This window comes from Gopherus evgoodei, chromosome 4 (genome assembly GCF_007399415.2).
Source record: "Gopherus evgoodei ecotype Sinaloan lineage chromosome 4, rGopEvg1_v1.p, whole genome shotgun sequence".
In the NCBI taxonomy this organism is placed as follows: domain Eukaryota; kingdom Metazoa; phylum Chordata; order Testudines; family Testudinidae; genus Gopherus; species Gopherus evgoodei.
Window position 1 is genome coordinate 45,748,086 of NC_044325.1, and position 12,986 is coordinate 45,761,071.

General features: G+C 51.6%; 1 protein-coding gene across 6 annotated transcripts in view; it reads left to right on the forward strand.

The window, feature by feature from the left end:
- Window positions 1-12,059, forward strand: part of LTBP2 (latent transforming growth factor beta binding protein 2) — a 128,433-nt gene extending 116,374 nt beyond the window's left edge. For all 6 annotated transcript variants that reach the window (XM_030559159.1, XM_030559163.1, XM_030559161.1 and 3 more), the window contains 6 exons: window positions 5,605-5,733; window positions 7,146-7,286; window positions 8,408-8,575; window positions 9,362-9,649; window positions 9,920-10,069; window positions 11,611-12,059. In XM_030559159.1, the coding sequence (XP_030415019.1) occupies window positions 5,605-5,733; window positions 7,146-7,286; window positions 8,408-8,575; window positions 9,362-9,649; window positions 9,920-10,069; window positions 11,611-11,783 (1,049 nt within the window). In that variant the 3' untranslated portion in view covers window positions 11,784-12,059. The remainder of the gene's footprint in view (window positions 1-5,604; window positions 5,734-7,145; window positions 7,287-8,407; window positions 8,576-9,361; window positions 9,650-9,919; window positions 10,070-11,610) is intronic.
- Window positions 12,060-12,986: the final 927 nt, after the last annotated feature.

Consider the following 12,986-nt stretch of genomic DNA (forward strand, 5'->3'; position numbering starts at 1 on the left):
TGTCTGTATCCCACACAGGCTCTGAATGGGTTCATATGGGCCTGAGAGGCCAAGTATATTAACTGGCTGCACCTGGAGGGTAGGCCAGGCTCACTTAAAGAGGAGTCCCAGCTAGGAGAAGCTGTCGGTGGTTGCTATAAAGGCAGGAAATCTGACACAGAAGGGAGCTGGATTAAAGGGAGGGAGGGAGGATTTTCTGACATCAGATGAAGTCCCTCTGGAAACTGAAGAAGAGTCTATTAGAGAGATAGAGAATGGACACAAAGTAGGGAGAAAAAAGAGAAGAATAGAAGCAGAAGCAGGTGATGATATCAAAAAAGCAAAGCTGAGGAAGGAAATAAACCAAAATGCTACAATTGTAAGATCACTAGTCAAAAGAACAAGATTAGGTGACATTAAGCCTTTGAAAGTAGCTGGCTGGATTTAAAAAAAGCATAGGGGATGTTGTAAGAGCCAGGAGGCTATGAGATGGGGATCTTTTAGTTGAATGTAAAAACAAAGAACAAGTGAATCTAAAAACTAAAATGCTCGGGAAAGTTAAAATAAGTTACCAGGGGTAATGTATGGCATGCCATTAGCGCTGACCAGTGATGAGAAAACCAAAAGCACAGGAGAAGATAAAATGTTAGTAAGTAAGCAACTAATTAGTAAACCAGGAGGAGAAAGCAAAGCCATCAACAGCTGCAGTGTTGAGGGATGGCTCTACCTGAGAAAGTAACGCTAGGGTTTCAGATATTCAGAATCAAGCCGTATATCCCTCTCTCCTAAGGTGTTCTAAGTGCCAATGGCGTGGGCATGTCGCAAATGTTTGTCAAGGGAAAACGAAAAGCAGTAACTGTGGAGGAAAGCGTTCCTATGAAACCTGTATAAGAGGGACAGAGGTCAAATGTAAAAAGCAACAAAGAGTCCTGTGGCACCTTATAGACTAACAGACATATTGGAGCATGAGCTTTCGTGGGTGAATACCCACTTCGTCAGATGCAGCTTATGCTACAATACATCTGTTAGTCTATAAGATGCCACAGGACTCTTTGTTGCTTTTTACAGATCCAGACTAACACGGCTGCCCCTCTGATACAGGTCAAATGTTGTAACTGTGGTGGTAATCACAGTCCAGCATATAGAGTAGGGGTTCTCAAACTGGGGGTCGGGACCCCTCAGGGGGTCATGAGGTTATTACATGGGGGGGTCACGAGCTGTCAACCTCCACCTCAAACCCCGCTTTGCCTCCAGCACATATAACGATGTTAAATATATAAAGAAGTGTTTTTAATTTATAAGGGGGGGGTCGCACTCAGAGGCTTGCTATGTGAAAGGGGTCATCAGTACAAAAGTTTGAGAACCACTAATATAGAGGATGTATTCCAGAAAGACAAGCTACTGAGATACAAAAGACAAAAATTGTTAATAACATGCCTTATGTAGCAGCAGTAAGGAGACTCTCAAAGCATTAGGAGGAGAAGGAAGAGACAATCAGCCCAGGAAAAGAGGAACTGCAGACACAGCCTTATTTGATAAAGACTATGATAAACACTGCAGAAGGAATAGGTGACAATATACTCGTAGTGAAAAAAAATGATGAATTGTACATCACAAACAAGGGGAAAAATCAGAAAAAAATGAATATTGTAGTAAGGACACCAGAGAAATACTTATAAATTAGCAATTTGTCAATGGACTGTATTCATGCAATTTTGAATGAGATTAATGGTGAAACGTGACTAGTATGGAGATCTCAGTCTTTTGCTGGAACGCTCAAAATCTGATCGTACATAGTCAAGAACTAAACGAAAATATCCTGGAAATGAAAACTAAACCAGATCTCATATATATCCAGGGAACATAGTTGCTTGGAAAGTTTGCTTTTAAAATTCCAGGGTATAGTGCCCTTAGGCAAGACTGAAAACTAGGAAGAGGACAAGATGTTTGTACTTTCATAAGGGAAGGATTAAGCTACATAGCAGTAGAGAATGAAGAAGTAAGCCTAGAATATAATGTTGTTAAGATCTTCATGCAGAAGAGAAATATTTCTGTAAGGATTTATAAAGTCTACAACCCTTATGGGAAATCAGAAAGTTTGGAGCTACAAGATAATTAAATTAGGAACTGAAATACAAAAAAGTTTGGAGCTGCAGGATAGTTAAATTAGGAACTGAAATACAAAAAAGTCCGAAGGACAAAGGTTTTATGATAGCTGCCTTTCTAGATATTGAGAAGTCATATGACATGCTGTGGAGGGACAGCTAGTTGTACAAAGTAGGTGCACTAGGGAAAAGGGGAAGAATGGATGGATGGATTAGAGAATTTTTGAGTAAAAGGACCATGCAGGTCAGAGTTAGGAAAGTTATGTCTAATATATATAACATTAAAAATGGCACACCTCAGGGAAGTGTTATTTGTTAAATAAGATTGGGCTGATAAGTGCCGAGGTAGGCATTGCTCTGTATTTGCAGATGACTGTGCTCAGTGGGTTAGAAGCAGGAATATTGAGGTGGCAGAAAAGGGAATCAACAAAGAGTTACGAGAGACCTCTGACTAGGGAAATGCAGGGGCTTTCATGCTTTCCATTGATCTTTACAAAAAGGAAAGTTACAAAGGAATGCAAACTGTATACATGTGAAGAACAAATACATAGAATTAAAAGGTTCAAATTCTTAGCGGTAACATTTGATACTAAATTACTTTGGAAAGATCTCATAAACCAGCAGTTCTCAAACCATAGGCCAGGTCTCCCAAGAGAGGTGCAGAAATGTGTCAAGGGAGGCACAAGCTGTGTTGTTGGGGGTTTTTTTGTTTGTTTTTTAAAGAGCTCCAGCTGTCAGTCCCGGGTGGTTGGGGCTCGTGCAGAAGGTCCATGCACACCCAGGAGGCAGGGATAAAGGGAACAGCCAGAGCCTGCTGCTTGGCTGCCCCCCCATTCCTCACTGGGAGGCAGCCGCGGCTCAGGATCTTCTCACCCCTCCCAATCCAGGCTCAGGCTCTCCTCCCCCAACAAATCCCTCACCTGGCCGCAGCAGGGCTCTGGCTGTCAGCCCTGGGGTGGCGTTAGCAGCAGCAGCAGCACAGAAGGATGGCCATGGGGAACTAAGTTGCTGTGAAAAGTGATATTGACAAATACTACTTTTCACATTGCCACCCTTACTTCTGTGCTGCTGCTGGCATGGCACTGCCTTCAGAGCTGGGCGCCCAGCCAACAGCCACTGCTCTCCACTCTGCCTTCAGAGCAGGGTTGTGGTATATGTACTTGGGGCTGGGGGAGGTGTAAATGACTAAGAAGGGGGGGCTGATCAAATATGTTTGTGAACCAGTTGTCATGGAGTCCCTGCGTGATTCTCTGGAACTGCTCCCCACAAAGCCAGGCAGGACTTTGGGGAACCTCCTCTCCTTTGGAGCAGACTTTTTCAGGGCAAGAAGCTCACACGGCTTCACCTCCTGGGTCTCTCCTTGGAGCATTCAGCATCCTCTGCCCCTCCGTGCACTTCCCACAGCGAGCCCACCCCGGCGGGGTCCTGGGGAAGCCACAGGGTCCCACACCCCCACTTCGCAGTCAGACGTGACTCTCAGCCAGCCAGTAAAACAGAGATTTATTCGATGACAGGAACACAGTCTAAAACAGAGCTTGTAGGTACTGTGAACTGAACCCCTCGGCCAGGTCCATTCTGGGGGGGAAGTGAGCTAACCCCCCACATCTGCACTTCACTCCTCGTTCCCAGCCAGTCCCAGACTGAAAACCCCCTCCAGCCCCTCCTCTCTGCTCAGTTCCTTTCCCAGGGCCAGGAGGTGACCAGACCTCTTTGTCTCCAACACCTTCATTTGGCACCTTTGCAGAGGAGGGGCCCAGGCCATCAGCTGCTAGGAGACAGAGTGTCAGGCATTTACATGCACTGGCCCCTTGCACTGCAACAATCACACCCCCTTATTCCACCACCTAGATACTTAAGAACTGCAGAGGGGACACTGAGGCACCAACACACTATTCAGAGAAAACATTAAGAACATTCCCACTTCGTCACACCAGTATTATAAACTGTATTCAAGGAAGAATTAATCTGCTTAAAAGTCTTGCTGGGACTAACCGGGGGAGCGGGGGGGAGAGGCAGGTAAGAAAACGCTCCTGATGGTATACAGAGCCTTAGTCAGAACAGTTATTGACTATGGCTGCCAAGCTTTTGAGTCAGCATCAAAATCAGAACCTAAAAAATTTGATTTAATACAAGCCCAGGCACTACAAACTACGTACATTGCATTCATTACAATACCTATAAGCATGCTGCAGAGTGCTTCTAGTGCAGGGATCGGCAACCTTTCAGAAGTGCTGTGCCGAGTCTTCATTTATTCACTCTAATTTAAGGTTTCGCGTGCCAGTAATACATTTTAATGTTTTTAGAAGGTCTCTTTCTATAAGTCTATAATATATAACTAAATGATTGTTGTACGTAAAGTAAATAAGGTTTTGAAAATGTATAAGAAGCTTCATTTAAAATTATATGAAAACGCAGAGCCCCCTGGACCAGTGGCAGTGTGAGTGCCACCGAAAATCAGCTCGCGTGCCACCTTCAGCACACGTGCCATGGGTTGCCTACTCCTGTTCTAGTGAAATGCCATTTACACTACGAATGAAACTATTGGACTGTCATTTGTGAGATTTCGTGGCCCAGGAAGGGGTGGACTGAAACCAGTACCTGGCTGGAGGGCCGAGTTACAGGAAGAGATATCACCCCAGGGCTGGAACAGCTGTGAGCAGGGGATGCCTGATGGGGAAGGAGCTTGCTATGCCATCCCTACCCATGCGGAAGTGCTCTAGCAATGAGTGCACTCCTCTACAGCATTGCACTGAGAAGTAACTCCTCAGGACACCTTTGGGATGGCTCTCTCTGGCCCTAAATCCAGCAGAGTTGGTGGTGGGAGGTTCTGAGACAATATTGACAAACGTGGCTTTTTGACTGTTCAATATAGCAAGAGTGTGAATGACTCCTAGTATGAAGACTGAAATGCCCTTTCCATGAGAAGCCCCCTCTTCCCATTGCCAGTAACTCTGGCAAACTAATTCTTTCTGGGCGGATATTTCTCAGGTTTGATTCCAGCCAAGAGGCAAAGCTTTCTGGGAAGTTTCAGCAGAATCCATGCAGCCGTTTTTGAGTTCTACATGTTTGTAAACCAGACTTCCAGTCTGTAAAGATTTAGCTCTTTCTCCTTCTGGTTGCTGAGCTGAATTCCAAGCTTGTGGGTTTGGAATGTGGACTTGGCTCAGGCTCTGGCCCTTTAGCTTCACAGGCTGGATTTTCAGACCAGTTAAAAATATAATTGTGGAACTTGTTTGCGTGCACGACTCAGGGAATTGCATGTGCAGTGTCTGTCATGAGCCCTGAGCCCACGACTTCCCCCTATTCCCACTTTGCCCATGGTGATTCCCTGCCCCTGCTCTACCTACAGGCGATTTCCCCCCCCTGCCTGAGGTCAGGACCTAGCTGCTGAGCTGGTTTTCCCCAGCCTTGGCTCATGTCGACCCCTGGGATGGAAGGAGCAGGTTCTCTTCTTGCTGCTGGCCGCAAGGCACATGGCCTACGTGACTGACGCAGCCTCCCCCGCCCCCTCTCTTGGCAGATGCAGACGAATGTGAGATGTTTGGCCCTGAGATCTGTCGGAATGGGCATTGTGTGAACACGGTGCCAGGATACAAGTGCTTCTGCCGCTCTGGCTATCTCTACGACTCCAGCCGGCTCGAGTGTGTGGGTGAGATGGCCCTTCCCCTCTGGATGGCGCCCCCCTCCCTCTGTCTGGGCATCTGCTCCTCACTGCAGGAGGCAGGCCCATTCTGTCCTTATGTGGCACCAGTGCCCTTGCTGTGTGGGTGGTGGCAGTGCTCGTGCCTGTGTTATGTGAGGTTAGCAGTGTTATGGAGCAGTGTCCTCCAGGTTCTCGTATGGGTAGGGGTTGGCAGAAGCATTCCTCAGGGCCTTTACACAGTGTGTGTGTGTTTGGGGGGGGGAATAGAGGGTTGGGGATGGCAGAAGCACTGCCTTAGGCCCTTGCACAGTGTGTGTGCAAGGTGCAGGTAGGGTGACCAGGTGTCTGGTTTTCAACTGGAAAGTCCGCTCGAAAAGAGGACCTGACAGTGTCATGCCAGTAGGGTAGCCAACTTTCTGTTTGCAGAAAACCGAACACCCTTGCTCCGCTCCTGCCCTGCCCCTTCTCCCAGGCCCTGCCCCCGCTCACTCCATTCCCCTGCCCTCTATTGCTCTCTCTCTCTCTCATTTGCATCATGCTGGGGCAGGGGGTTGCGATGTGTGGGGGGCTCAGGGCTGGGGTAGGGGGTTGGGCGTGGGAGGGCATGAGGAGTGTGGGCTTCAGGTGTCGCTTACCTCAAGAGGCTCCCAGAAGCTATTAGCATCTTCATCCGGCTCATAGGTGGAGGCATGGCCAGGTGGCTCTGCATGCTGCATCTGCTTGCAGGCTCCACTCCTGTAGCGCCCATTGACTGCGGTTTCTGGAGCTGGAGGGAGATGCCGGCAGCTTCCCAGGAGCTCAGCAGAGCTGGGCAGGCACCCTGCCTGCCCTGCTGCCGGCGGCCAACCAAACTTTTAATGGCCTGGTCAACGGTGTTGACCGAAACCAACAGGGTCCCTTTTCGACTGGGCATTCTGGTCAAAAATTGGACGCCTGGCAACCGTGCCAGATAGATCTATTGGGCGGACACCCGAAGTACTGCCGATGGGGGAGGCACCGAGTCATCACTCGCGCCTGCCCATACTCAACTGGGGTCGTCCCCTACCTGCCTCGAGTGCCTGCAGCTCTCAACCCTGGCTCCTCAGGTGAATCCCTCCTGACCCACGCAGGGAGAGGAGAGACGGGGGAAAGCAGTGAACGACAGAGGGAGAGGGAAAGAGGAATGAATGGGGAGTGGCGCCTCAGGGGGAAGGGGCAGGGCAGGAGTGGAGCCTCAAGAGAAGAGGCAGGGCAAGGGTGGGTCCTCAGGGGGAAGGGGAGGTTCTGGTACTCCTGCTGGAGTGTCCGGTTTTAAAATATTACAAAGTTGGCAACCCTAGGTGAGGGAAGAGGGTGGCAGAGGCACTCCATGGGACAAGGGTTGGGGTGGTGGCCTCGTTTGCCAGTCTAAGGGTATCTCTGCCTTCCTGTGGCTGCAGATCAAGACGAATGTGAGAATGAAATGTCGTGTGTGAATGGCGAGTGTCTGAACACCGCCGGCTCCTTCCACTGCTTCTGCGGCCTCCCCCTGGTGCTGGATGTGACCCGCAACCGCTGCATCAATGTCTCTAGCAGGGCTGGTGAGTGGGGCTGGCCAGCAGGCTGGGTGTTGGTACGGGGCCTCAGGGGAGGTGGGTTTGCATGCAAGATCTGCACCACTGTGGCCTGGGTCTTTAGTGCAGGCTGCACCCCAGGACCTCCATGCATGCCTCCTTGGAGTGGGAAGCATAGACATAAGGTGCAGAGTGGTGGAGTAGCCCATAGGCAAGGTGGTGCTGCACACAGGGGAGCAGGGGCTGGGGGGTACAGTGCCAGACTCAAGGGGGAATGTTGCATTGTCATGGAGTCCCTGGGCAATGCTCTGGAACTGCTCCCCACAAAGTCAGTCAGGACTTTGGGGAGCCTCCTCTCCCTTGGAGCAGGCTGTCTTCAGGGCAAGAAGCTCACACGGCTTCACCTTCCTGGGTCTGACCTTGGAGCATTCAGCATCCTTTGCCTCTCCATGTGCTTCCCACATCAAGTCTGCCCAGGTGGGGTCCTGGAGAAGCCAGAGTGTCCTGCATGCACCCCCACTTGGCAGTCAGATATGACTCTTAGCCAGGTAGTAAAACAGAGGTTTATTAGATGATAGGAACACGGCCTAAACCAGAGCTTGTAGGTACAGAGAAGGGGACCCCTCAGCCATTCCGGGGCCCAGCAAGCCAGACAACCCTTTCTGCCCTCAGTTCCCATCCTCAGCAAGCTCCAAACTGAAACCCCCTCCAGTCCCTCCTTTCTGGCCTTTGTTTCTTTCCTGGGCCAGGAGGTCACCTGATCTTTGTTCACCTTTAGCCATCCTCTTGCAGGGGGGAAGGGCCCCGGCCATTTGTTGCCAGGAGACAGAGTGTCAGCCATTTATGCACACTGGAGACTTAAGAAATGCATAGGGGAAACTGAGGCACCCACACCGTATTCAGAGGAAACATTAAGAACAGTCCCACTTTGTCATATGCATGCAGGGATCTGTGGAGAACTTGAGGATCGCTGTATATGAGGCATGTTGTGGGAGGGGCAGTGTGCTGGCTGGGTCTGAAATTCAATGCACAAGGTGTGAGTGCGGGGCACAGTCTGGGAGCAGAACACTGGGCACAGCACCTTCCTAAGGGATCCCAGGAGACCTAGGGGATGTCCCAATGGCATTCTTTGTTCATCTCACTAACAGAAGACCCGGAGGAACATGAAATCCACCTGGACATCTGTTGGCAGAGAGTCTCCAACTACATCTGCAACCAGCCACTGCGGGGGCGACGGACCACGTACACCGAGTGCTGCTGCCGCTATGGCGAGGCCTGGAGCCAGGACTGTGCACTCTGCCCCCACAGGGCTTCTGGTGAGAATGCACAGTCACAGGTATGAGGGGACAGGTTTGCTCAGGGACTGTGGAGCCTTTGGCCTCTAGGCTCCTGCTAATCAAACCCTGCAAAGGTCAGCAATGAGTGAAAGGTCGTTGTGGGCTGTGGATGAATGGAGAGAGGGCTCTCCCAGCAGATCCCGGTGAGCAGGTGTCCACATCTCAGAAACCAGTCACACAGTGTGTCATCAAATGCCCCTTTATTAGCAGCCAAGGACTGAATGGGCCACAGGGAATGAATTCTCCTGTCGCTCCTAGGGGAGTTCCCTCTGGCTCAGAGCTGAGGTGTGCTGGTAGAGGTGGCATGTGAATCCTTTGCTTGAAAGTATCTGAATGATGGCACTTAATGGCACAGCACCCCTAGTACTGCGCTGAGGCATTGGAGTTAGTACTGACTCCGAGGGGAGTCTCCACTGCTCGGTCACCCTCACTGCACCCTGTAGCAGCTAGGTGTTCCGGAGCAGGAGGGGTTCCCCTCCAAGAGTGTTCAAGGCCAAGTCCTACTTAGATTGTAGGATCAGGGGGCTTTGTGTGGCAGGTATCCAACCCCCTTGGTCATGGTTTGGAGTATGGGTTCCACATATCTTGGAAATCCCATAAGGACCCGTGCCTGGCCTTTGCTCTTCCTGGGCTTGGCCTTTCTCTGCCCAGCCTGAGTCCATCCCTGATGCAACACCCCACTTAGCTCATGCCTGGAGATTCAGGGGCTTACCCTCCTTCATGCCATGGTGCTAAGCTGCCCCTTCCCTCTCTCTCCACATCCAGAGGACTTTGCTCACCTGTGTAATGTGGCCAGGGGAGAGACTGAGAGGGAGCCTGGACTCCAAGAAAGGCCCGGATACGAGTATGGACCAGCCCTAGAAGACTCTCATTATGGACTCTATAGCCCAGACTTAGGGCCCTATTACAATTACCTGAGTCCTGAGTATGGAGCCCCTGATGCCAGCTTCCCCCAGAGAGAACTGAGCAGTGAGGTTGGTGGCAGCACATTCCTACGCACTCCTCAGCTCCCTCCAGCACAGTCCCAGCCTCGCTACCTGCCCAGCCAAACTGGTGAGTACTGAAGAAGATCAAGAGTTGTCCTGGTGGCTTCCTCTAGGTTCAGGCTGTGCCCAGAAAGTAACCCTCCCCCCCTTCTCCTAAAGTCAACCTGAACGGGGCCCCATCTGTGTTATCCAGACCAATAGCCATATTTGCTGCCCCTGTCCCCTCTACATCACCCACCTGCCAGGCTGATGGTTTTCTGTTCCCCTGTGGGCATAAAGCCTTCCCCTGCCCCCACAGTGTGTTCCCTGCAGGCTGATGGCCCCTCTGTATCCACAGGGCACTTTGACAGCTTTGAGGGACTCCAGGCAGAGGAGTGCGGCATTCTCAATGGCTGCGAGAACGGGCGCTGCGTGCGCGTGCGAGAGGGCTACACCTGCGACTGCTTTGACGGCTTCCAGCTGGACATGACCCACATGGCCTGTGTAGGTGAGTGGCCCCAAATGGTGAGAGAAATGGCCTTACCAAGGGTAGGGGGTGGGCTAGCTGCCCTCCACCCCCACAGCTAAGATACTGGTTTTGAGGAGTGCTGGCTGAACTCTACAGCTCCCAGTCACTTCTGCTGTGGAGCTCAGCACATGCAACCCTGAGCCATTCCTTACCTGCTGCTGCCCCCTAGTGTGGCTGCCTGGGAATGGCAGTTGTCACTGGAGCTCCATAGGATCAGGGCTTGTGAAACCGCATCCAGAGGAACAGAGAGTCCTGTGGCACCTTTGTTGCTTTTTATGGATCCAGACTAACACGGCTGCCCCTCTGATACTTGGCACCAGAGGGTGTTCCCATCACAGAACTGCAGGAAAGAGAACCAGGGCCTGGGCAGGAGGGACCCCTTTCCTCAGCACCAGGACTGTCACTCTAATCAGGGCATCAGCCACGTTCCTGGCATGTGTGGCTGGGTTATACAGCCTGACTGAGGCGAGATTCACACAAGGCCTGGATCTGCCATGGGAAGGGGACCCCCACTCACTCAGTATGGGGGTGCTGTGGAGAATGAGGGGGAATCCTGCTCGCTCTGTGTGAGGGAGCTCTGGGGAGAAACAAAGGAAAATTAAAAGTTCAGGAAAATGAAAAGTGGAGAAGACGACGGGATCTAGGAAACAAAGTGAGGGCAGAACAGGTTGGAGCTGTGTGCACTCTAGTCAGTCGGGGCAGCCTCCCTGTGGTGCTAGCACACTGTGAGCAATGGTGCAGACTGGGTACAGGTACTTTGGCCATCTGTCATGTAGCAGTGCTCTCAGCAGGTCTAATCAATATGGTGTTTAAAAGCCGGTGGCTCTTGGGCCTCCACTGCACTAGCACTCCGCCCCAGAAAAGCTGTTCTAGACAAAAGGCCTCCATCAGCATTCTGGAACAGCTGTAAGGTTAATAAAACACACATTTGTTTGCTCAGTGCAAGGTTCATTGCCTGTGTTTTGGTCCCTGAGGTGATAATCGGCCCCTTTCAGGGCCACCCCAGAGATGCCCTCGTCTCTGTTTCCCTGCAACTTTGTCAAATCAACAAGAGGAATTTTGCAAAACCAAAATCGCCCTTTCCCCTAAATCTTGTTGTTTAGTGCATCTCATTCTTAAGAGAGGGAGCACAAAGCATTCTTCTTGGGGTGATCTGACTGAGGAGGCAGTTTATATCATGGGGTGCTTTGTTCAGTGTGGGAGTGCTGAGTGTGGGGAAGCCCTATGCAAGGTGAGGTTGCTGGGCATGAGGGAGCATGGGGTCACAGGATTGCTTTGCAATGTGGGAGTGCTGAGTTTAGGGCAGCCATGCATGGCTTGGGGGCTGCTGGGCATGGGGTTTCTGAGTGTGGGAGGTTTGGTGAGCCCTACACACCAGGAAGATGGTGGGTGTTAGGTGTGGGGGAGCTCTGTCTGCTGTGGGGGCATGGAGGTGCTGGGTTTGGAGGTGTACAGTGCAGTGGGGGTGCTGTGCTGCAGAATACAACTTTCAGGCTTTTTCCCCTTCCCTCTCCTTTCAGACATTAACGAGTGTGAGGAGGTGAGCAGCTCTGGGCCCCTGTGTGAGGGCGGCACCTGTGAAAATACAGAGGGCTCCTACCGCTGCAACTGCTCGCCTGGCTTTGTGATGCAGGCTGAGCCCCACCGCTGTGCTCCTGCACCCGCCCAGAGACCGGAGGCAGCGCAGCTTTAGGGGAGTGACGGGGCAAGGGTGGCCCTCCTCAGACACTCTGCTGGTACCTGGATCCATCGGCTGGAGAGAGGCCCCCTGGGACTGCAGTAGCTTTGATGCCCTTTGCTCATCCCCCAAAGTGCACAACCTTCTTGCCACATCTTGCCTGGCTGAGCCCATAGTGACATAGTCCAGGGTAGAGAGCTCCAAGCATCTGCAGCCACCTCCCTGCCTGGTCTGCTCACCACCAACCTCCTGCTTCTGCAACAACCTGGACCCACAGGGCCCCCCACTCCCCTCCCCTCCCCCACCAACCTACAGGGCCCCCCTCCTCCCTGTAGTGCACAGACCTGTGAGGCTCGCCATTACTGAAATGGCTAAACAGGCCTTAAATTAAGGAACTCGAGCAGCTGATGCTGCAGAAGGGCAGCCCCTCCCCCAACTCCTCAGTAACCAATGTAAATAGCAGAGAGTGGGGAGAAGCCTCAGCCCTTCCCCAGTACCTGGCAGAGGGATTGACAGCAATTCATCATGCTGTCCTGTTTGAGGGCTCACAGAGGACACTTCACCTTACTCCCACCCATAGTCGCCAGTGTTACCCCCTCATTGCTTTAGCTGGTGTCTTTGCTCTGGCCCAAGGCATAGCCTGGTGCATGAACCCTAGGCCTAGGAGCTTGAGTGTGAGGAGGGCCAGCTCCAGCTTTGTACAGATGCCACCTGTCCTCTGGAGGTGGCTTGGACATGGAGCCCAGCAGGCTTGAGAGGCCTGGGGACCCTGCTCTCCCTGGGCACAAGACTTTCACCGCTGCACTTTGTACAATTGCCTTGCAGTGGGATGGGGTTCCAGCTTTGTAAAGCTGTTGGTGGCTTTTCCTAATGGAATCTGCTAGGGAACATGTCATTGTTAAATAAAATGTTATTTTGGGCCCTATGGTTTAGACCCTGGGGTTGGTCAGGACTAACCCTGCCTCATCTCTGCCTAGCCTGACAGTTCAGACCCTGGGGAGGAGTCCATACAAGATAGTGACGCACACAGTGCTGCAGCAGCACCTTCCTTAATTCCCCAGTGGAGGGCCAGTCTTCTAGCAATCTTTGCCCAGACTCACTTTTTAGGGGGAGGTGGCTCTTGGGTGCTCAGCCCTAGCTGGTGCGTAGCCTTAACTCTTGCTATGTTTTTCCTTTCATATAACTGAGGGGAGATTATATTGCCAGAGCCCACTTGCT